The sequence below is a fragment of the Blennius ocellaris genome (assembly GCF_963422515.1).
Source record: "Blennius ocellaris genome assembly, chromosome: 5".
Taxonomy (NCBI): domain Eukaryota; kingdom Metazoa; phylum Chordata; class Actinopteri; order Blenniiformes; family Blenniidae; genus Blennius; species Blennius ocellaris.
The window spans coordinates 21,678,817-21,701,587 of record NC_137654.1 but is presented as its reverse complement, the minus strand read 5'-3'; the positions used below and the strand labels follow the sequence as shown (position 1 = coordinate 21,701,587).

General features: G+C 42.7%; 1 protein-coding gene across 5 annotated transcripts in view; it reads right to left on the bottom strand.

The window, feature by feature from the left end:
• Nucleotides 1-1,581: 1,581 nt before the first annotated feature.
• Nucleotides 1,582-22,771, bottom strand: part of LOC308130423 (membrane-associated guanylate kinase, WW and PDZ domain-containing protein 1-like) — a 46,210-nt gene continuing 25,020 nt past the window's right edge. For 4 of the 5 annotated variants that reach the window (XM_080496797.1, XM_080496799.1, XM_080496798.1 and 1 more), the window contains 11 exons: nucleotides 18,803-18,837; nucleotides 15,939-16,194; nucleotides 13,267-13,358; nucleotides 12,264-12,459; nucleotides 11,871-12,173; nucleotides 9,349-9,552; nucleotides 7,901-7,985; nucleotides 7,745-7,796; nucleotides 6,330-6,473; nucleotides 6,055-6,193; nucleotides 1,582-4,637 (listed from right to left, as the gene is read on the bottom strand). In XM_080496797.1, coding sequence (XP_080352923.1) covers nucleotides 3,532-4,637; nucleotides 6,055-6,193; nucleotides 6,330-6,473; nucleotides 7,745-7,796; nucleotides 7,901-7,985; nucleotides 9,349-9,552; nucleotides 11,871-12,173; nucleotides 12,264-12,459; nucleotides 13,267-13,358; nucleotides 15,939-16,194; nucleotides 18,803-18,837 — 2,612 coding nt within the window. In that variant the 3' untranslated portion in view covers nucleotides 1,582-3,531. The remainder of the gene's footprint in view (nucleotides 4,638-6,054; nucleotides 6,194-6,329; nucleotides 6,474-7,744; nucleotides 7,797-7,900; nucleotides 7,986-9,348; nucleotides 9,553-11,870; nucleotides 12,174-12,263; nucleotides 12,460-13,266; nucleotides 13,359-15,938; nucleotides 16,195-18,802; nucleotides 18,838-22,771) is intronic. The other variant, XM_080496800.1, reaches the window with a different exon arrangement.

Genomic DNA, 22,771 nt, shown 5'->3' with positions numbered 1-22,771 from the left:
TTTACAGTGACATATAAAACTTTCAAAGAAGTGTGTGGGCTTCTTTTGCATTGCTGCTGTAATCCCATTAAAATCACAGGTCACCTTGGACTTGCACTTGTCCTAATAAAGGGATTATCATATTATTAATCAGGAATGAATGTACACATGACACAACACCCAACTTATCTGATAATGGAAATGAATCATACTACTTGAAGGTCAACAAAGATTTGCTTGATAACACTAATCTGGATGAACAAGGGATGCAAAGGTTACAAATATAAATGTTGAGGTAAAGCCAGTGTCAAAGGACGACTGGACAGGACTTTACTGCAAATGAGCACATTTAGTGTTCAATGCAATATATAGACTTGTGGGGACAACAGTAGTGGTTATGTGTCCTTGTGAATTTCTTAAAAACTTGAACACCAAAAAAGGGACATTCATCAACACTACTTCATAGGTTGTTTAACGGAAAGTAATTTAATTATTAATACTATCATATAGCTCACCATTGGACTTCTATGCACGTGTTCTAATACAGCAGTGACAAAAAGAATAAGTAGGAGGATTAATAAGATGTTTTTCAGATTTTGAATTTTGTTCGGTAAATATGAAGGTTTTGTTTCCCACTTCAGCAGCACTAAAACAGGAAATGCAACACAATTAACTCTTTTGTTCTTCAGTGTGTATAAACCAATTCAATATCCTTTCGGTTTTGCTTTACAGGAACATTCTTTGTGTTTCAGGCCATTTCTCCTCTCATTTACATTTCTAAGACAAACATCACAAACTCAAATAATGAGTGAGGTGTGTTTGACTTGGAGGAAGAAATAAACCGCATCACGATCCCGCCTTTAATGACCTTCATGTGTCGCTATGGCAACCATAATACCAGAGGATCTTTTGTAGAAAAAAGATATTCCCGCTGAGCGGTCTGAAGTCGAGCTCCAGCAGAGAGCTGAGAGAGAAAAAAAATCTGTCTTTCTCTGCTGAGTCTGGGAGCAAATTGGGAAGAGCTTCACTTGCAGTGGTTACATAAAGCAGCTTTGAAAGGTTATAGTAAAATAAAATGTATCTAAAGACTCATTGTTTAAATGACCCGTGATTATAATCGACACAAGTATGGTAATACATCTGGAAGAGAGCACAAGAATAATACAAAATCTGTACCACGAGGTGTGAAGCTCTATACTCTTTTATGACTGTACCTCACTGTGATGTGACGTACAAAGAAGGTGAAATGTGTCTCAAAGTAGACGATGCATGAAACACTGCAGGCACATTTCTTTTTAAACATGCAGAAATGTGTGTGCCGTTTCTGTAAAAAAAGTGTTTTTCTCCAGTCTTCAAATCTGACACACCAGAGTGACTTAATCAAAGGGGGAACAAACTAAAAAAAGCCTCTCCTGAGACGTTGGACTGGATAGAAATATAAAAATCCTTTTGAATTTGTATGGAAAACTTTATTTGATAATAAAAATAGCATTCACAGACTTCTTTTGATAGCTACATATACATTGTAATCCATCTCAAGGAAAGAAGCTGGATAAGTCCACATCTACTTGTACTTTGACTAATGTTATGTATAGCTTCATGGGTCAAATAAAGCTATGAACAATGTAGTATTTATATATGCATAGTTATATAAAAAAGATTGGCCCATATACATGTACTGCTTTTATCAACACAGAGACAGCATTATGTCTGGAGCACATTGCAAGAAATAATGCTTGAAGAACACAGACTGCATACAAGTGCTTTATAATACAAAGGCAGGCTAACCATCGAGAGAGATTCAAACCATCAAACAGTTTATGATTGATCAAATACAGTCTTTCATTGTTAAAATGTCTTTACATACCTGATCCGGAGTAAATCAACACATTTCCCATAAATCATCAGGTCCATTTCAGAGATATAAACACAATATCACATTCCTCACTGCTGAGGCTTTTTCATAGATTTCTCTTTTATACAAGAAAAAAGGCAACATTTTATTCCTCGACAGGTTTCTAGGAGTTACATTGTAAAATTTCTTTACAGGTGATGGCCAACATGTTAACTTTTAAATGTGTTTTTTCAGGGGTTTTTTTTGTTTGTTTTTTGTTAAATACAGTACCATGGCGACAACAGTGATCAAACAATGCATTTGTTGTGGTTCATCCAATATATTTTTAGTTTTAAAATGAAACATAAAACAGAGAATACACACAAAACACATTAAAAAGCAGCAGTCAGACTCCAGTGGCGTGACAGCATGGCTCAGCATGGCAGATTGGTTGTCTCCTGTACCGGGACTCTCCACATGTTACCAACACAACAAACCACAGCAGCTTTTTGCGTGAGGACCCAAAAAGGAGGTTGGTGGAAAAAAAAAGTGGGTTATCACAAACGGGGCGAACAATCACTGTGGCTTTACAGTGCATCTTCCTCATCACTTATTCTCCTTCAGACCTATCAGATAAAAGTGGTTAAACTATGGTTTAATTTACACATGCATCTTGCACAGGGAGAATTTACACATTTATCTGACTTAGTTTTCTTTTTTTTTCTTTTTCTTTTTGGCATTTCCGAAAAATCATACTGTATGGCAGCTTCAGCTGGTATTGTGGCAAAATGCAGTCTTGTCTAATCTAAAGTACTTAAATTAGTGAAGCAACAAATTTGGATCAGAGAACAGTTTTACTTGTGGCTGAAAGTGAGTCAGTCTCTTCTCCAGGGGAAGCGAGGACATATTTTTGATATCCTACTACAAGGATAATACAATTAAAAAGAATAAACAATGGTAATATCAATTGTCTGATTTCTAAACCTTGCGTGTGGTTGGATGTACTGTATTTAAGCAAAGCAGGGCGAAGTGCAACACATTTCAATGATAGTGTACAAGTAACAAGTACAGCATGCTTTCCCAGGTACAGTTTTCTACCTCGGTCCTTAGAGATTTAATGCAGCTCGCTCGAGATATGTGCCAAATCAAGAAAATAAATAGTGACCAAATGCAAAAATGTCATATATTAGGTTTTATAATCAGATATTAAAATTTGATTCCTCACCTTGTCCAATGTGATTTTCACAGTTCTGGCGAACCATCAGTGTCTTGTGCTATAGTTTGTTCAGTAAAGCAATTCAGAAATTGAAAAAAGAACATCTAAAAACTGTTTGAAAAGAAGCTTAGTCACCCACAACTGGAAGCATGTTTCATACCTCTGAGGGAACAAATATTTAGAGTCAGCAAATGCCTACAAAAAGCAATATCACTGATTTCATATGCAGGCACATACAATACCTTTACTATAGTACAACAAGCTTTGTTATGTTCAAAATAACAATGACAAAACAACCAGTATGAACTGATAGAAGGATTGTACTCCTGCTGTATGAATCTCTGGATGGGATCACAAGTAGTTAAGTCAATCAAATCAATCAATAAACCATTCGGCCAATTAAATCACAAGAGTTAGTATCCTCTGATATCCAATTCCAGTGTATGGTACATAGTTTGCACAGTTAGAGGAGAGAGTGGTGAGGTGGGATCTCTGCTCTGCTCTAGATGCTGAGGTCTTTGGGGCTTTCTTTGTACAGCCTTCTCTTGGGCTCAGGGAGCTGCTTCGGACTGTGGTCGACTGCGTTGTTGTTATGGCCTGTGTTGTTGTAGGCAGCATTGTTGTGTGCAGCGTTGTTCTTCATCATGCTGTAGTAGTCTTTCAGTCTGGGAGCTGCAGCATAGTTCAGCTCATCCCGGCTGTAATTGCTGTCAGGGGAAGAGTCCCGTTCCACTCTGTATCGTCTCTCCGCCGTCCCGTTCGTCCGATATCTCTCCTCCATCCTCTCTGAGGAAGAGTCCCTCAAAAGGTTGCCGTTCTTGGTGGCTCTTTCATACGTACGGCCCCTGGACAGAGACAAGGAATCCCCGTTGTTGTTGGTGCGTTCGGGCGTTGACAACTCCATGACTCGCCCAGGTGTATGAGAGTCCTTGAGGAGCCTTCGCTCATAGAACTTCCGTTCAGGAGTGGCTGCGAGGAACCCTCCGTCATCGTACTCCCGCTCAGGTGTGTGGTCACGATGCGCTCGCTCGGCCCGGCGGTCCATGGACTTGGCCCGCCGGCGATCAGGGGGAGAGGCGCGCTTTCGGGTTGGTGAGCGGTCGAGGGAGCCGCGACGCTGCAAGCGAAACCTCCCGTCCAAAGTAGAACTGCTGCTTGAGAGCTCTCGCCCTCTCAGTTTCTCAGGAGCTGCAGCCTTTTTCCCTGAGCTGTCTTTCCTCAGAGTCTTTAGGAGTTTCGAGATGCCACTCTCCGACTCAGACTTTTTGACTTTGCGGCCACGGCCCTTCTTGTTGCCACCGCTACTGCTGTTACCGTTGTCAGGAGACTGCTGCATGGGGGTGCTTTGACTGTGATTGTTATTCCAGGGGTGATGATGATGGGGGTTAAATTGCCGACCTTGGTAGTCCATCTGATCCGACCCGGCCCTGTCCCTGTTCCTGTCCATGTCTCGGCCACGCGCAGCCTCCTCCTGGCGTGATGGTTTGTGAAGGTCTGGTGGATAACTGGACTCCAATGAGGTGTGAAATCTGCTATTGTGCGGCAGCATTCTCACTTCCGGAGTGTTTTGTGCCCCGGGTGTGGAAGGGTGCCCGTCACTGCTGCCGTCTGCAAGAGAAGACAAAAAAGCTGACTGAGTACTATTTTCATGTCAAATATGTAACATTCATCGCGTTCAGCAGACATGACTTTCCTTTTCGATTTATGTGAGCTCTTGCATTGATGTGACACAAACTCAATGCAGAGATTTATGGAAATCATGCATATGCGAACTCGTTCATATGCTCTATATAAATCCCAGAAACAATCAGACTCATCTAAATGGATATATAAAACTGTGCTTTGCTATTACACAAGTAAAATACATTGAGGAGATAAATCACTTCAATATATTGTCACTATAGTGCTGCAGGGTTGAAACACGAGGTGATGCCAGCGACAACAGCAGGTACAACACATCAGCCAGTGTAGGGCAGGGGTTATCAATGACACAGCAGGCACCTAGGAGATCATTCAAACACAATGGTGAACAACTCAATGTGCATCAACTGGAAGAACAAACCCAAAAAGAGAAAAAGAAACTGAAAAACTGCATTTAGCCGAGGGTCTGCCAAACGAGAGACGGTCTGGGATGGCAGCAGATTGTGAAGAGCGATGACGTGATTAGTCCCATTCAAAAATATGTGATGTAACGCTGGGAGGGGTGGTGGGGGTGGAGGGGACTGTTGTGCGTGTGCAGGTCCGTAGAAGTTAAATAAGTAAAGTTTATTTTCAGGCACGACGAGACATTAAGCATGTACACAATGTACAACAACCAAATGCAAACAGACACAAAGGTAGGATGCAAGGTAGGGATGAGCTGGAGAGAAACTCAATAAAGAGGGAATAAAATGACGGGGGGAGTGGATTGCGACAGACTTTTGGCTACAAACCGTTGTCTGATTTTGGCCCATTAGGTAGAAACAGGGCTCTCCCATCTTGTCATTCCTCATTGTACCAACAGCGAGATGAGGAGCCATCATCGCTGGAGAGAGGAGGAAGAGCCCAGCAACAGAGACAATCAGAGAGAAAGGAAGAGTAGAGGACAAAGCAAATAAAACAGACAAGAGGCTGTTTTACATTGCACCTTGATATAGAAAAGAAAGGGTTTGTAGTGAAAGACTATTTGCACTCTTTATGATCAAAAACAATCTGAAAGGGGAAAATGTGCGAGATAATTGAACCCAGTAACTTTTACTGATAAAAATCATATTGTGAGAGGGATAATCCTTCAGCAGAGCACCGAGCTCTCAGATGAGGACATCTCTTCAGCATTAAAGCACCTCTGATGCAGATCCCACAGAGAAATAAAATCACCTAACAAACTTGTATCACACAAGAATTTCTTCATCGATCAAATCACAAAGTGTCTTCTCTTTCAATGTTTGTCATAAACAATAACAGCATGTCTGTAAAGTGTACAGGTTGAACAACCATCAACCATATATTTACAAGAAGCACAAAATACAGCAACATGTTTACCTACCATATTCTGGTACTGATCCATCTCCCCGTTTAAGGATGAGCCGTGCCCTCCGTCCCCCATTCTTGATCAGTTCAATGGCACGTGAATGCTTCATATTTTTTGTGCTCTCACCATTAATCTCCAGAATCTCGTCCCCTACCTAGAGAGAGGGAGAGAGAGAGAGAGAGAGAGAGAGAGAGAGAGCGAGAGAGAGAGAGAGAGAGGAAAATTTGAGGCTTTCATGGAAGAAGAAGTAATTTGCAAGATTGTAAAGAGGGGGAGAATCAGTTTCATACCCTCATCTTTCCATTTCTGACTGCAGCCCCGTCCTCTGCTAGTCTCAACACATATAGGTCCATGTTGTACTCCCGTCCTCCTCTCAAACTGAAGCCAAATCCTTTATTGTCTCGCTCGAGGTCCACAGAGTAAAATTCAGCATCCTGAGGAGATAAAGGAGAGATCAAGAGAAAGTTAGCAGAGAAGACTGACTAATCCATAGTGCATAGTGGAGTCAAAAGGTGAGTGCAAACTTCAGGACTAATCAAGCGATGTCCCACAAAAACTCCCAAAATGTCAATGGCACTGCAATACCTTGGGATGCATGAATAATTAATGATGCATTGTCCTGTGAGGAGGGTGTAGATCACTAAGCAAGGGCACCACAAGGGCTGAACCCAAAAACCTGCCGCGCTCATCAGAAGTTCACTCCCGACAGAACTGTCCCTCCAAAAGGCGAACATACTTCATTTACAGACTTCACACGCTTTAACTCCAAGCACATCACAGCTTGTTTTTGTATATAAAGAAAAAACTAGTGGCAATAAAGACAGCTCTGCTAAAACTGCTTGAGGTGTAAACCTTTAGCAAAATTAACTTAAATCCAAATTTTCATCCAGCAGCAAAGTGGTGTGGTCATTTGCATTCTGGCATCACTGTGAGAAGACGACACACTGATCTCCAGTTTGTGGAGTTCATATGTATTTCCATGTGGAAGTGTGTGTTTTCTCTGGGTACTCCAGCTTCCTCCCACAATCCAAAGACTTGTTGGGAGAACACGACCTCAGAATTGTCTGTATGACTGTCCTGTGTTGGACTGGTGACCTATCTGTGTTCAAACTTGGATATGTGGTATACACTGTGCATTGATGGATTATATATTTAAATGTACTTGCTTGCACTCTTTTCTTTGCTTTGTAGTATATCTACATGCATTACTGCATAATAAACAAAACAGGGACTTGAGATTGGAAGTTCACAGGTGCGAATCCCTGTCCCTGAGCGTGACCCTAATGCGACTGTCCACCGCATCGTAGAAATAGGATGTGTATAGTATACTTTCTTCTACTCACAGAAGGGGCAATTATTACAGTTACTTTATGAATTTGACTTTGTTTTTGTCTTCTAAAAATCCATTTCAATTAAGATTTTAACTCACGCCAAGTACACCCATGTTGTTCTTTTGTATTTCCTGCTATGCTTTGTTAACGTGTAAACCACTGCATGAAAGAAGCTCCGCAGATAAAGTTTGAATGATTGAATGAACGCTCGATTGACAAGAGGTTACAAAGTAAACAGGAAGCATTGAGAGGATTTCAGACACTTTCTTCATTTTGGCCCTGCAAACGATCGGAGGCTCTCCTAGTGGTTGTGCTCTGCTTGTTTTACCACTGATGTTAAATCAAGATCATCAATGAAAAGCATCCGTTCTTACCTGTGTTTGAGTTTGTGTGGGAGGAGGAGGAGGAGCTCCTTTTGACTTTAAACTAGTCCATCAAACAAAAACAGAATAAGCTCATTAGTATACACATTGTGAAAATAAAGCACAGTGTTGTCAAATATCTCACAATCAGAATATCTCTTGACCTACCGGGACTCTGAGGACTGAGGTGTGTGTGTGGTGGTGATGGTAGCGATCTTCTCAGCATTGGTCAGTAGAGAAGCGTTGGAAGATTCTGAGAAGATGCCACACAATATGAGATTAATAGAGGGAGCAAACAAAGCTTCTATTAAATGCATTCGGCCTGTAGCTGTGTTTTCAAAAGACACTCTGGAGAACAAAATGTTACTGTCCAGAGGAGCCCGGTGAACCGCCCACAGGCGGCTGTGCTCAACCTGACGCTAACTGCCTGTGATGTTGTCATTTGCCATTTGTTCAGGGACAACACTAAGTCCTCTGCACAAAAGGAAAAAAAAAAACAGCCGTAAAGAAAGAAAAACTATGACATTCATCATCTTCCATCTTCTGTTACATGAGATGAATTTAATGGGGTAAACCTCTTTTCTCTGTTGTTTTTAATTCTGATCACAGTGCAGCAGATGAAATGTTTCCTCAGACATTGGCAGGAGTACAGCTCTGTCTGCGGTTAGCGGGAACATCAGCTTGACACATTCGTCTCTGGGCTCGTTATTCACTCTTCCTTCATTACTTGAAGAAATATGGCTTTCTGTCGCCCACCTCCAATTCAAATATTTTGCTGAAGCAACCCGTTCTGCCCCCAAAATTTGCATTTTGCATTTTTTTCTGCATGCACAAGACTTGTTAGACATGAGTGTGTGGGAGTGATTCTACCTCTCTCACCTCGAGTTTCAATCAAGCTTTATTTTATGTCTCTATGGAGAAAGCTGCAACACAGCTGTGCTCAGTGGCTTTTTATTAATTGACCAGAAGCCCAGTCAGCAACATGCACCCTTGTTTCAGCATTTGACATATTTTAGCCAAAATGTGTAGGTCTGAGTCACACAAGCTGCTTTTACTGAGATATTCTGTAGTTGCATTTCTTTTTTTCTAGGCTAAGCTGAAGAGATTATTACCAACAGGAAGTGCTTGATTAAATGTGAGCAGTGTCTTTAATCCTTTCGAACTGATAATGTATCAAGCAAACAAACAGAAGCCAGTGGGGGGGGAAGAGAGAGGGAGAGAGAGAGAGAGAGAGAGAGAGAGAGAGAGAGAGAGAGAGAGAGACAGAGAGAGAGAGAGAGAGACAGAGAGAGAGAGAGAGAGAGAGAGAGAGAGAGAGAGAGAGCGAGAGAGAGAGAGAGAGAGAGAGAGAGCGAGAGAGAGAGAGAGAGAGACAGAGAGAGAGAGAGAGAGAGAGAGAGAGAGAGAGAGGTGTGCTATTATAGTTTCTCAAGGCATATTCACCTTACCCCTACTCAGTGACTCACTTTCTGAGATACAAGGGTTCACACCCTAATGAAAAGTGCTTTTATTTGTGAAAGGTATCCATGCCCATTGCTTTCCACCACTCCCATGAATAAGTCACTCCCTGGTACATTATGAAACGGCCATGTGAGGCCGGAATCCGAGATTCTTACCATCACCCGGGATGATCCTGAGCGAGACTGTGTTCCCAGCCTCCTTGATCAGGTTGACGATGTCTGAGTGGGACTTGTTGGTGATGGAGCAGGCGTTGACAGCCAGTATTCGGTCCCCAACCTTCAGCTTCCCACAGCGGTCTGCTGGGCTGCCCTCGATGATGCGTCCTATTTTGTGGGGCATGGCCACACAAGCATTTCCAGCTTTTTGTGTAAACGTACATGTTTGGTTGCGTGTATATTTTGAGAATTTGAGAAAGTGTATGTTGATTTTGTTGATTGGTGATATTGATTAGTGATTTAAAAAGAGACAGAACAGAAAGAAAGATAAAGACGAAATATTAATCATCCAAATCAGCTTTCCCTTAATTTGTCCATAGAATTGCAATCTGTGCACATGGTTAGCAACACCACACCTCTCACAACCATGATTTGGCATTATGGTCTCTGGAATGTGAAGCAGGTGACACACTGATGAATATTGTGCCTCAATCAATGATATTAATTAACATACATTTCTAAAATGTTCAAATATCTAAGCAGTGACTGACTCAAAAAACTGAGATGGGCAACCTAGAGCATATAGATTGTGCCAGTCAAGTGATAAAGTACTGCAAGAAAGCCAAGCTGCAACACAGTGACACTGCTCGATACTGCACATCATGTTTACACAGAGGCTCTGAACAGACCCCGGGGAGTTGGAGCTCTCCTTACGCTCCTTCTCTCTCACTCCATTCAGCTGTGCTCCTCCCTACCCAGCATCTTTTGCATCATCCATATTTATTACATCACTTCATAGCGACTCTCCCACTGTCTTGACTGAAAAATGCACTTGTATCCCGTCACTCCGTCTAACTAATGAGATATGGGACATTATGGGGTGTGGCGAGAATTTAATACCCAATCTGTTAAGCACCATGGCAACCCTAGGTCATTGTGGGATGGAAAGAGAGGGGGATGGGCAACGCTGGAGAGCACAATGGTTTATGCATCTCCTATGTATCGAATCAGTTGAAACCGCTTCTCTCTCACACACACACACACACACACACACACACACACACACACACACACACACACACACACACACACACACACACACACACACACACACACACACACACACACACACACACACACACACACACACACACACACACACACACACACACACACACACACACACACACGTATCTATATATATCTCCATATTTCACTATGTAGAATATATGAGAAGAATGTGAGTGGTGCAGGTTGCTACAGCACAATTCCTGATCAGTGCATAAAAGTAAAAAGTCCATTCATCTTAAGACTCCCAAGAGGAGTGTGATGGAGCTGCGGAGGAGAGCGTAGAGAGAAGCAGCAACAAAAACAGGAACCTGAAAAGACTACAGGATGTTCAGACGAGGTTGTTGGCTGTCACTGCTGTCACAGGTGTCATTATAAAGAACACATTATTTCTTGCTTTGCATTCAGCAGACCAACACGGTAAGCTCATGGGAGTTTGAACCATTCTCAGGTCAGTCAGCACACCCCAACAAATCAACCAATCTTGATGCATTTCACCTGTGACACCCCACAGTACATCATTATAATGGCTAAACTACACCAGAGACCTTGGTATGACATTGGTGTTGGAAATCCATCACTTGGAGGTTAATACCAAATTTGTTCAAGGACGACATGTACGATTCCTCATCGATGCTTGAACAATTTTAATACATGCAATTCTGCTGTTGTGCTGTGACACATAAATGGTATGGACAGCTGTGAACTGTGCTGAGTGGACTTCAATTACATGCTGAATGAATTGGTGAGTGTTGCTGTGCACATGAATCTGTGATGATGGTGCTTGTAATAAAGCTGCAGCCAGCCTGATCCATGAGGGACACATGAAGGGTTTCTTTATCCTGAAGCTCACGATAGAAGGTCTGTGACCTCAGACTATGGCATTAAGCACAATCCTGTAAATCTCTACTCCTCTGTTATTCAGAACTACAGCCTTAATGAGGAGCAACTACAAAGACCTGGGTAATTTTGCTGGGAGATGGCATCAGTCATTAAATCTTTTGCAATTTCACACTTTCTGTGAAAGTGTAATTTTTCTGGAAGTGTTTTTATTTTTTCTAGTGGTAATCAGTCAATTTTAAAGCCAATTTGTTCCTTTTGGTATTCCATGTTACAAATATCACAAGCACTCCAAGTGTCATATAAAAATATTTTAACCAATGATGTTGTCACGGAGTGACCTTTAACAAGGTCTGATTTAGGATCACAATATTACCAACGTTATATGTTGTTGCTCGCAATATAATGATCTTGAATAACTCTTCAAGTCGCATGCCCTGATTGAAATTACAAACACACAATCGGACTGTTGAGTGGGATTAAGAGGCAAACTGAAACAGGCGATCTTTTAAAGTCAAACGCAGGCAGCTTGTCGTAAACAAAATAAATTCTGCCCGACTGAATTGAAGTTGCTGTCAATCTCAACTAAGTGCGGCGCAGGTTCCCTCACTTACCAAAGGTGGTGCCAGCATCAGGCCTGGAAACGGATGACACAATGACAAAGCCGAACCCTTCGTTCTCGCCTCGCTGGATCTCCACGTCGTACGGCTGCAGGGAGGCGGGTACCACCGCACTGCCGCTGCCTCCTCCACCACCACTGCCGATCCCGCTGGTGGAGCCGCTGCCAGAGCTGACCGTGTTGAGCGAGTTCTGGCTCCCCTGAGGGGTCCGCTTGCCCTCCGTCAGACTGGGCGCCTGAGTGCTGCTGTGGTGCGAGGACGCCGGCGATGGTGGAACATCACCTTCCCCTTTAGATACTTTAAACACACAGCAGGGCAGGTATGGCTTTAACTGTGGCCAAGGTGTATAAAAGTGCAATGGTGACAGTGCTCGGTACATGTCTTTACCTCCGTATCCTGAGCTCTTGCGTCTGACAGTGAGGTTGACGTGGCCCTGTTTGGCGGCCTGCTGCATCAACTGCACCACCAGCTGGTGAGACTTTCCCACCACTGCTGTGCCGTCCACGCAGATGAGTTCATCGCCTGACCGCAGGCGCCCGTCCTCATCGGCAGCCCCATACTTCACTATGTGCCCTATGTAGATCTAGGAAAGGAAAATATAGACTCACTACTTCATGGTATGTATTATGATCCTGCAAGTTCTTTTTTTTTTTTTTTTTACATGTTACTGTTTTATGAATACTGATGATACAAGTGCCAGTGTTATGATATAAAAAATTTACGGTAACCAATCAAGAATCCTTCAACGCAGAAGTCTATAACATTGTTTAGTATTACCTCAGAGCTTCAGTGGCTGACAGAGGAGAAGCTCGAGACTAGTTAGCCCACTGGGGCAGCAGACATGCTGTGAGCTTTAGACACAGTGTTGGAGTTTACACACAACTCTGACAGAAACAACAGCACAATGCAGTGTAGCATCATTGGTACAAACAACAAGTAATAACTCCTATGGGGTGGACCCGAAGCTTGCTGCCATTTTCTTTCCTTCTATTCTTCAATATCTGCCTTCCACTCCTCTTTTAAAGACAAATATATGGTGCACAACTGAAGGGATTGGTAAGAAGGCCTTTGCTTCTTTTAACAAGCTGTCTACATGGTCCTCTAGAGAGAAACAGATCCAGTTAAAAGAAAGGGAGAGAGGAAGAGGGAGAGAGAGAGAGAGAGAGAGAGCTAGAGGTGGGGGTAGCTGTTACTTTGGTTTGAAAGCAGACTCAACAGAAAAGGAAAAGAAAAGATGAAAAGAACTATTGAAGCGAAGGACTTCTCATGGACAACATTAAATGGTAGTATGGCTGTTCTGTATGAACCTGTGTATGTATATTTTAATTTATAGTGCATGGCTTCAAACACTAAATATTGATGAAATTGAGAGGATGAAAAGGACACTTACAGGCTCCCCGGGCTCATTTCCCCCTAAGATGCGAAAACCAAAGCCGGTATCCTTCCGCCAAAGGAAGATGTCCTGCTCCTGGCAATCTGGCACTGAAATACACAAGAGACAGAGTGAGAAGGCTCCACAACCCCTGAAACCAGCAAAGATCTGTAGGCTGAGGCTGGTGTTCACTGGCTACAACCTCTGTAGGCTAATCAGTGAATGTTTGTAGCTCTGATCACCAAGTGCAAGGCTAGTCTAATTATCATGAACTCAGCTGAACAACAGCCGATCGATAAAGAGCATGTTCATGTCCGAAAGAAAGCAGGCAGATCAGCAGTTTCCTCCTCCTTCTCTTCAGCCCTGCCTCCTTCCTTGTTTTCACGGAAAGACGAGAAACAAAGCTGCATGTGGTCTCCAAAACTAAAAACTAAAAAAAAAAAAAAAGAAGAAAATAACACTGAATGTATATCTCTAAAATTAGCTGTAATTTACAAGGTGATCTATTTTGCATCCACTTGTTTGCAGCATCTCTCTGCAGTGCTCTGGATCGCTTCTACTTTCCACCAAATGCACACATACACATAGACACACCTCCCCGAACATTAGCATCTCGCCACAGACAGAACAGACTGTGGAGGAGGACACAGGCAATTTGGTGTCAGTCTGTTCAGCCCACAGGGCCAGTATGCACAGGAGGCCCAGGCCATTTCTTCCTGCACTACCTGCTGTCTACACGGCTGCCACACAGGGCCAGTAGTGAACCCATTAGCTCCAGCTCTCAGTTCCCCTGATAACTCGCCCCGTGTCAATTATACTGCTCAAGTTAGACATGTAATTAACCCTTGGCTGACCTATCTGATCTATAGAGAAGTGATCAACGCATGGCGTAAACCAATAGTGGAAGAGTGCTATTGGCTGCATTCAGCGACAGGTGATGCAATGCTAGAATCCCAAAAGCTCACCTTTCAGTCACCCCGGCCCTGCCACTAAAATAGCACTCCTTTGATGCGCTCAGTGGATGCATGAATGCACCTTCTCTCAAATTCAAGTACTGCGCATCGTATGTAGCAATGTGCACATGAATATATGATAAAATATGGACCAAAAAATCTGGGCCTCTTTGTCTTTTCTGTGTCTCTTTTTCTTCCTCGTTTCATTGTGTCGCCTCTCCTCCCCCACTGAATCAAAAAAGTGGCTTCAACTCCTTCAGGGGTTATCAAACAGATATACCAATCAGCCACAGCTTAAAGCAGGCCTCTCTGGGCCCAGTTAATATTTAATCAGCAGCAGTCCTAGATTCCACAGGCAGCCATGATTATTAACCAGTATACACGGCCAGCACATCTGGCTGGGAAACAGTCACAAATGTGTAAAGCTAACGTGAGAGCCTGCTATACAAAACTCCCCTCTATGATCACAATCTTGTGCAGGACAGAGCAGGATTTCACTGCCTATACTGTATAAGCCCATCTGCCTCTGTCACTATTGGTAGAACCGGAGGTTCTTGTGCTCACGCTGGAAGAGATGAGGGAACCTGTCATTTAGGAGCATCTCAGTCTCCCTCTTCTTCTCACAGATTCTTCCATTAGAAACAGATACGTGGCTTGACACCTTTACAGTGCTTCACCATGAATAATGCAAGAATAGGCCAAGACTGGAAATCATATTGAGGCGCCTTGCAGAGAAAAAGTCAACTTTTTAGTACTTTGGGTTACCTTCTTGGATCCAGTGCTTTATATCGGCTAAACATGGCATGACAGAAGCTGATTGGGGACTCAAAAGTAAATAACATCACTTTTAAAAAAAAAATCTGGAAAAGATAAAGTACACCCCATCTCCTGGATGATGGCTATGTTCACAAATAGTTCTTTGATTTTTCCACTCGCCCTTTCCAGTTGAGGGGATGAAAATACCGGTGTGTGTACGACTGCCACGCACCACCACACACACTCATCAGCTCACTTGTGTACTTTCAAGGACATTTCTCTTGGAGGCAGCTTTTTTCCCCCCTCAATGGGGGCAGTTTTGACTTGGTAAACACGCAAAAAGGCAGTAACAGGTATGACCACAACCACACTGAATACTAAATGAGTGTATAGCCACTTGACACTTGACAAATACATTTGCTAAAACATATGGACAGCAATCAGAGGCATTACTGGTGTATCATTGTTACTTCAATAAAAATATTTTTATTAGGCAGATTCTCATTCAGCTGATACCAGCCCAAAACTAATTTTATTAACAGCTCCATGTGCAATCCCAAAAGCACTCAATATGTGGTTTAAACAAGACAAATAGGCAGCAATCATCTTTATTCTTCTGTTGTACATTTAAAACCTAGGAAAATAATGCAGACTTTTGTAAAACCTTTTATAACAAAAGGTGTTTCGGGTTTTACAGGTGCGACTCAGAAAATCTGAAATAAAAACTTGTTTTATCAGTTATTCCACACTCATAAGCTGAAATAATCAAGACTGTAACAAGAAAAGGTTTGAAATATTTGTTTGTATGAAAATATATGCAACTTTCACTGTTTGAATGAAATTATGGGGAACCTTTTCATTTTATTCTATTGTTTGTATGAAAGTCATGCTGTATCTCGTGACACGCTTTATTTATGCATACAGGAGGTTAAAAAAAACCAACAACAACAACCCCAGAACTTAAAAAGGAACTATACTTACGTCGACTTTCATACATGCTCCTGGACTGGGCCCAGATCTTAAAGGGGTCCGGCTTCTTCTGCAGGGTGAGCATGCCATCTGCAGGGTCCTGAGGGGGCAGGCCTGGCAGAGGCTGTGTTGGGGCAGCAGGGGTGGGAGCCACCGCCTCACTGGGCATGGCAGAGGGTGGATGGCTGGGAGAATCAGCGTGGGTGCTGCGATGGCTGCACACACTGTGCTGGGAGCTGCTCTGGCTGTCTTTCCTTTCTAACTGGTGCTGCGTGGACAGAAAACAGAGAGGTGTGTGGGTAAATGATGGAGGAGGATTCAAACATATAAACAGAAGGAAGATATTGAGGGCAGGAAGAGGAGGGAGAATGAGTTGAGAAGTGCGTAAGTGTTACGGGTGAGATGCAGGACAAAAGAGATCGGTGAGAAAACGGTTTATGGAGGACAAAGAAAATGAAAAAGCGTCCAAGGTCATCCTTTTAGACTTTGCAGTAGTGCATCGCTCACTGAAGCCATCTGCTGAAGCGTGAGGAGGAATGACTTTGTTTCCATGGTTGCAAGTCAAAGTCAGTTTCAAACATGGGGGAATTTTAATGAACAAAATGTTGCCTTTAAGAATCCCATGAGTTTTGTTTATTGCAGAAGGTCTTCTACAAGGAATCAAGGTTCTTTGCAAGTGAGAAAGAAAATCTGTAAAGCCGGTTTGAAAAACTTTCAGCAGCAGAAAGTGACGGAATCTACCTAGAACATATTTTATTTACTTGGGTAAATGCAAAAAACGGTTTACATAGTTCAACTGGCTATTAATGTATATCTAATTGGTGAAAATTTGCAGGGTGGAATATATCAAACTTTCCAGAGTCTCCTTTGAATTAATTTGTGGGAAGTATAAACCTATATGCAGAATATAGACATTGTGACATTTGGTCTTAGACGGACTGTGGATGTTCCAAGTCATACTTTATTTTACAGATTTAGCTTCAAGCCCCACATCTCGTTAACACAGTTCTAATGCAGAAATCTTTTGTGTTTACGTGAATGGATTTCAAAACATATGAAGCACCACTGCATGGTTTTCTGTAATCATTGCATTCTAATTCTGCAACGAGAAAACATTAATTGTTTGTGGATCTGGATCACAAAACATCTAGTGACTTGAAAAATACAAAAACAAATTAATCGTCTCACTGAGAAAATACAATTGCCGACTGTGAATAAGGGCAAATTCTACAACAGGATAATAATTTATCCTTTATAAATAATAAGCCCATGCATAACATGGTAGAAAAGCCCTGGTACCTCATCACACTACATGAAATGAGGGGTCAAATTCCTGTAATGCTTCCTAATGAGGACAACGGCCATGCAAAATTGATTTCTCATTTGATCAAAGGAGACTTGCTTAATGAGTTGAGATGGCACAGTCTCTCTCACATATGTGAGTTTACCAAAAGTGTCTATTTAGACTCTGAACTGGAGGCAAAATGGTTGTTCTGGGCTGACACGAAGTCGCATGCAGCGTGACATTTCACTGACATAACACAGAGGGGGAAAACTGGCTTTTTTCTATGTGGAAAGCTAATCCAGAGTGACAGTCAGGTTGGGCCACTGTTAGTCCTACTCGACCCCCTTACAGCACACAGCCGCCTCCATCCAGCGCTCCATGTGACGGGGATAGGTAACACCCACCACTCTGACAGACTTCAAATTAAACCTAATCCAAATATCCAGGCTGCTGAGAGGAGGGTTTTCACGTCCATCAGCAGACACTGGGCCAGGTTTTCGTCCTCTGGAGTATTGGACATTTTACCCGTCACTGACCATGGAGGAGTCTGTCCCAAAGGAACATCCCTGTGCTCTGACTGGATGGTTCCCCAGGGGTGAAACAGGGTGACAGTAATTTAAAGCTGAACTGGCATCCCTTCTGAGCTCTATTGATTTTTGATCAGGTCGAGATGAGTTGTAAAAACGAGAAGGCGTTTGCTCTTTAAACTTCTGAATAACTGCACAGTCCTGAGAGGCGCTCGCTCTGCTCACAGAACTCGTCTTTCCAGCTCTTTCTCCCCATCCTTCGCCGGTCCGTCTTATCATTCACAAGTCAGAGTCACATTGCAATCTGTTGCAATCTCTCCTCCAGCTTTCTCTTTCTGTGCTTGTAGTTCACTCTAACATCAGTACCCCTTTTCTACCTGCCTGTTAGCCTCAGTGCTCCCTGTGTGTCTGTGAGCTATCATAGTGATTCAGAGCTGTGGGACCAACCATTTCCACACTGCTCTTCCCCTTCCTCATGCTCATCCCTTTCTGTATCTTTTCTTTTATGCCTCATTCCCCCATCTTCTCTCAGCTGTGCATGTTTGCCCTCCATAACAGCTAGACACCGTTACACTGCTCTGCCCAGGTTATTCTTAATCAGTCACAGCATGGCAGCGTGTCCGGAGTGGAGGCACATGCACACAGAAAGTAAGAGAATATAAGGCAAGGCTGCACAGAGGCAATAAGAGCCAGGAGAACTTTCGAGGACTGAGGCATGCTGGCTCAGAGTTGTGAGGATGAATAACAAGAGCGGGAAAAATTCTGAAAATAAAAAGAACTTCAGTTCATCCATCTTTTTTTCTTTTAAATAGTACTTCCTTCAGTTGGGAGAACGAACACACACACACACACACACACACACACACACACACACACACACACACACACACACACACACACACACACACACACACACACACACACACACACACACACACACACACACACACACACACACACACACACACACACACACACACACACACACACACACACACACACACACACACACACACACACACACACAAAGAGAGAGGGAAAAAGATGGAGATCAGAGCACTCACCACCAGCTTTGGACTCCTCTTGGCTGGCACCACTCCTGCAAAACATCGGCAGAGAGACAGAGAGAGCATTAATGACCTGCGTTGCTCTTCCCTTGTCCCCTCAGATAAAAAAAAAAAAAACTCCCCAGGACAAACGGATGAGGCTCGTTTCCTGCTGCAGAGCAGAGCACAACTGGCCCGCTCTCGCTCCCCTTCCTCCCCCTCTCTGTTGCTTTCCCTTTCTGAGCTCCACACTGCGCTAGGCTGCTCGCTAATCTGTGTGATCTCCTCCCCGTGCTGTGTCCCTCTCCTCTCAGAGCTCTCACCCGAGCCACCGAACGAGCAGCTCCTGCTCTATCTGCATCGGACAGGCTGACCGATGCTGCAGCAGCCTCCTGCAAGCTACAGGTTCCCACAAGAACCCCCAGCCCACTGCACAGCTGTATCCAGCTCCAGATCCCCCGGCAGAATCTCAACTATGACCCACAGAGGAGGAGCTCAGGAGCTAGAGCATCATAAAGGAACGCCTGAGTTTCACCATGCGCGTCTCAGTAACTACTGTGCTGTTTCCTCTCCTCTGAACTCCACTGCTTTACTCAAGGCTTACATTGAGAAGCTGATCTTCTCTCTACTCCTTTTTTATTCCTCGATCCCTCCCCCTTGTCTTCCTCCGTTTCACCATGACTTACTACGCCTCTCTCTCCCTCTCACACGCAGCATACCAGTTAACTTACTGTAGAGAGTCACCAAGAAGATCAATCTCATTTGTGCTAATAAAATATTAATACTTAGAGCCACTTGTCAGGGAAGAAGATTCACAGAATACCAGTGGAGGGAATGATAAACACCCCTACTTTTTTGAACCCGTCACGATCCATCATTGACTGTAATGATTTTTCTACCTCAAACATATTATTACTAACCTAATTCAATCAAACCCCACCTCATTATTTAACCCACATGCCGCTCAGCCACCACTTTCCAAGAATACTCCAGACCCTCCCTGCTTCTCCTTCCTGCCACTTACTACGGGATCGTAAGACAAAGAAAGACAAATGAACACATAAACACACGAGGCGGGATTGGGACACACACAGTTGCTGTTACCAAGGCGATCGAGTAGCATTGTATAGAATGGCGACGATATGCTTTGTTAAATATACGAAGCGAGCAGCGGGAACTGTCGCAACACATCATGTTGATATTGTTTGTGCACCTTTGATCTATATTAAAGCCTCCTTTCTTCATGTTGTTGAGGCCAATAAACATATATTGTGTCTCCAGTGTTGTGATGGATGTACAAGGCATATTAATGGTGTGTTCCACTGACATTAACACATGCAACCACATGCAAGCATCCATCTTAGGCTCTTTCTGCTGCATTGGCAAAAAAATCATTAAATGTTAAAACTCTCTGTTGCTGCAAAGCCCCTCTCTCTACATGTTTCATAATTCATCCCTATTTCTTCTCTCCATCTCTCTCTCTCTATCTTTCTCCCCCTGTTGTATATTAAACGTTACAGTCACAAATACATCATTTCAGTTGCTGATGTGCCGATGGAGGTTTTCCTAGTTGTCTGAATGAGTGTGCATGTATTTGTGGGTGTGTCACGAACCGGAGGGACATTCACATATATCACAAGGTCAGATGTCAATAATAACTGTTTTCCATTACAACAGCAGGTTGTGTGCTCCCTGAGTGCTCAATCGCAATGTGCAGAAGGTCAGTGGAAAACCTCAACCTAAAAAAAAAACTAACTGAAAAACATTGCACACTGGCAATGACGTCAATGTAATTGGCTTTAAGCTTGCAGAGGTTGAGTTTAACTATCATTATATGGCTATACATTTGAGGAAGGAACAAATGAAGAAGAGAAAAATAATCCTTGTAAAGTAGCTTATGTGAGTGGAAGGATGGATCCTTCGTTTCACCTAATGGTGCCTGGGACTAGTCTCCCGTTCTACCACACCGCCTTGGATAACGTTGGAATAGGAATGGATAGATAGATAGCTTGTGTCAGCTGGATCAGCTGATTTGCATGCTACTCAGTGTGAATCCATGCTTGTGCATGACGTCGTTTTTAAATTGTCATGCCAATGTGTACGTGCTGATTGAATCTGCCTGAATGTAACATTTATGAGCAGCTGAAGCTCAGTGAAAGAAAAAAAAGAAGGGAATTGCATGTTCCTGCACACACGCACTTCTGAAGGAGCATCCATAAATGCATGCATACTATACATATGTAGTATCAGGTATGCAAGAAGGTGTGCGTTTATTTATGCAGCAAGCTCCAATAGTGACGAGTTTGCAGGAATGCTCACTCTTAAACAAAGAGACACTGTATTTTTGCACTGAAGTCGTAATCCGTGTGTTTTTTTACTCTGCAAATGAACATGGTTCTGTTTGATGTTTGATGTGATCACCAACAGTGTAAGACTGACTTCAAAGGTCTGATTTCATTGTTACTGAGGCAACCTTCACACACTATGACTAAGACGGTGCCTATTATCATTCAAATGAGAGTAGAAGTAAACAAATTGGGAGTAAAAATGAGCATCATCAGTTGTTTTGTGACCTAATGTGGCTGTAAGCATCATTGTGGAGGAGGCTGACTCTTCTTTTATCTTTAGACAGTGAACTATGTCTCTGACACTTTTACAATTAAAGATATAAATGGGGGGACACACACAGACACACACACACAAACACAACATTTCCATCTGTCATATCTCTCAGTGAAATTCAAAATTCAAGAAAATAGAAAAGACACATTCATACATCAGCTTCCACTGATCGGGGAATGTCAGGAAAATGCACATTGCTGTATAGGTACAGACGTTATGCCCTGACTAACTGAAAAAGCTTGAGCTTTTTAACTTGAATCTGCACCACTGTGAATGGCATCTATTTTAATATGCTGCTGAGGCTGTGGCCTCGGTGGGTCTATGCTGAGCCCACACAAAGCGCCAATGGTCCATCCTCCAGCTTTTCTGTATACATTGTTTGAAAGCGTACAACATGACGAATGCTCTCTTTTGTTGAGTCTAACCTGTCAATATTTGTCCTTGCACTACTCATAACATTATCTAATCGTTTCCTCACTTCTTTTTTTAAATTTTTTTTACCCTAAATTATGTTATCTCCCTCTTCTTCATCCATTATTGCCCAAAATTTCAACACTCCACCTTCCTTTCCTCTGTATTTCCTGTCTCTCTTTTCATTTTCCCTCTTCTTTCTCACCGTCTCTCAGGGGACAGGAGCACTGTGCTCGATTGTCATGGCAACAACGTTACGAAGACAAGATGGAGGAGTCATAGCTGGCCTGGCCTCCTTACAGGGGAGGATCCTGTGGGTGAGGACACCAGATCCTATCTTTGAAAATGATTAGTTTTATTAAACGCTTGCAAATTTATGGGGAAACCCAGTTAAAATATATCTGAGTACATTTTTAACATTCATTTAAACTACACAGTATTCTATCTGGTACTTAATTTCTACACCATAATAACCATGACTAATTTTTTTACATGACTAATGCACATAATGCATGCTGCTGTTGATGAAGCACTGGTGACTTTTCTTGTAGTGAAAAAGCCAAAAATGTAGTGCTGTACACTTGAGAGGCTCTGCTTTACCATCCTAGGAAGCATTAAGCCTTGAAGCTCTACAGCCTTTTGTAAATATGGTGCGACAACACAGACCATCATTTTATCCACATGTGAAGTTTCTAAAGTCTGTATCTGTTTGAGAAGAGACGTTAATTGACTGAACGGTCAGGATGAACTGGTGTAGTGTTACCGATACGAATGACCTGATGGGAGTTTCACTTTTCTATTTTCCTGTCACAGTATCGGAATACATTATGAATTTTCCCACACAATATTTTGCATGAACGTAACTTCCACGCAAATAAAGAAGATATGCAGAATTGATTGTGATCCAATACTCAGTTCTAAAAACAAAGAATACGTCCTTTGACGTTTGAGAGA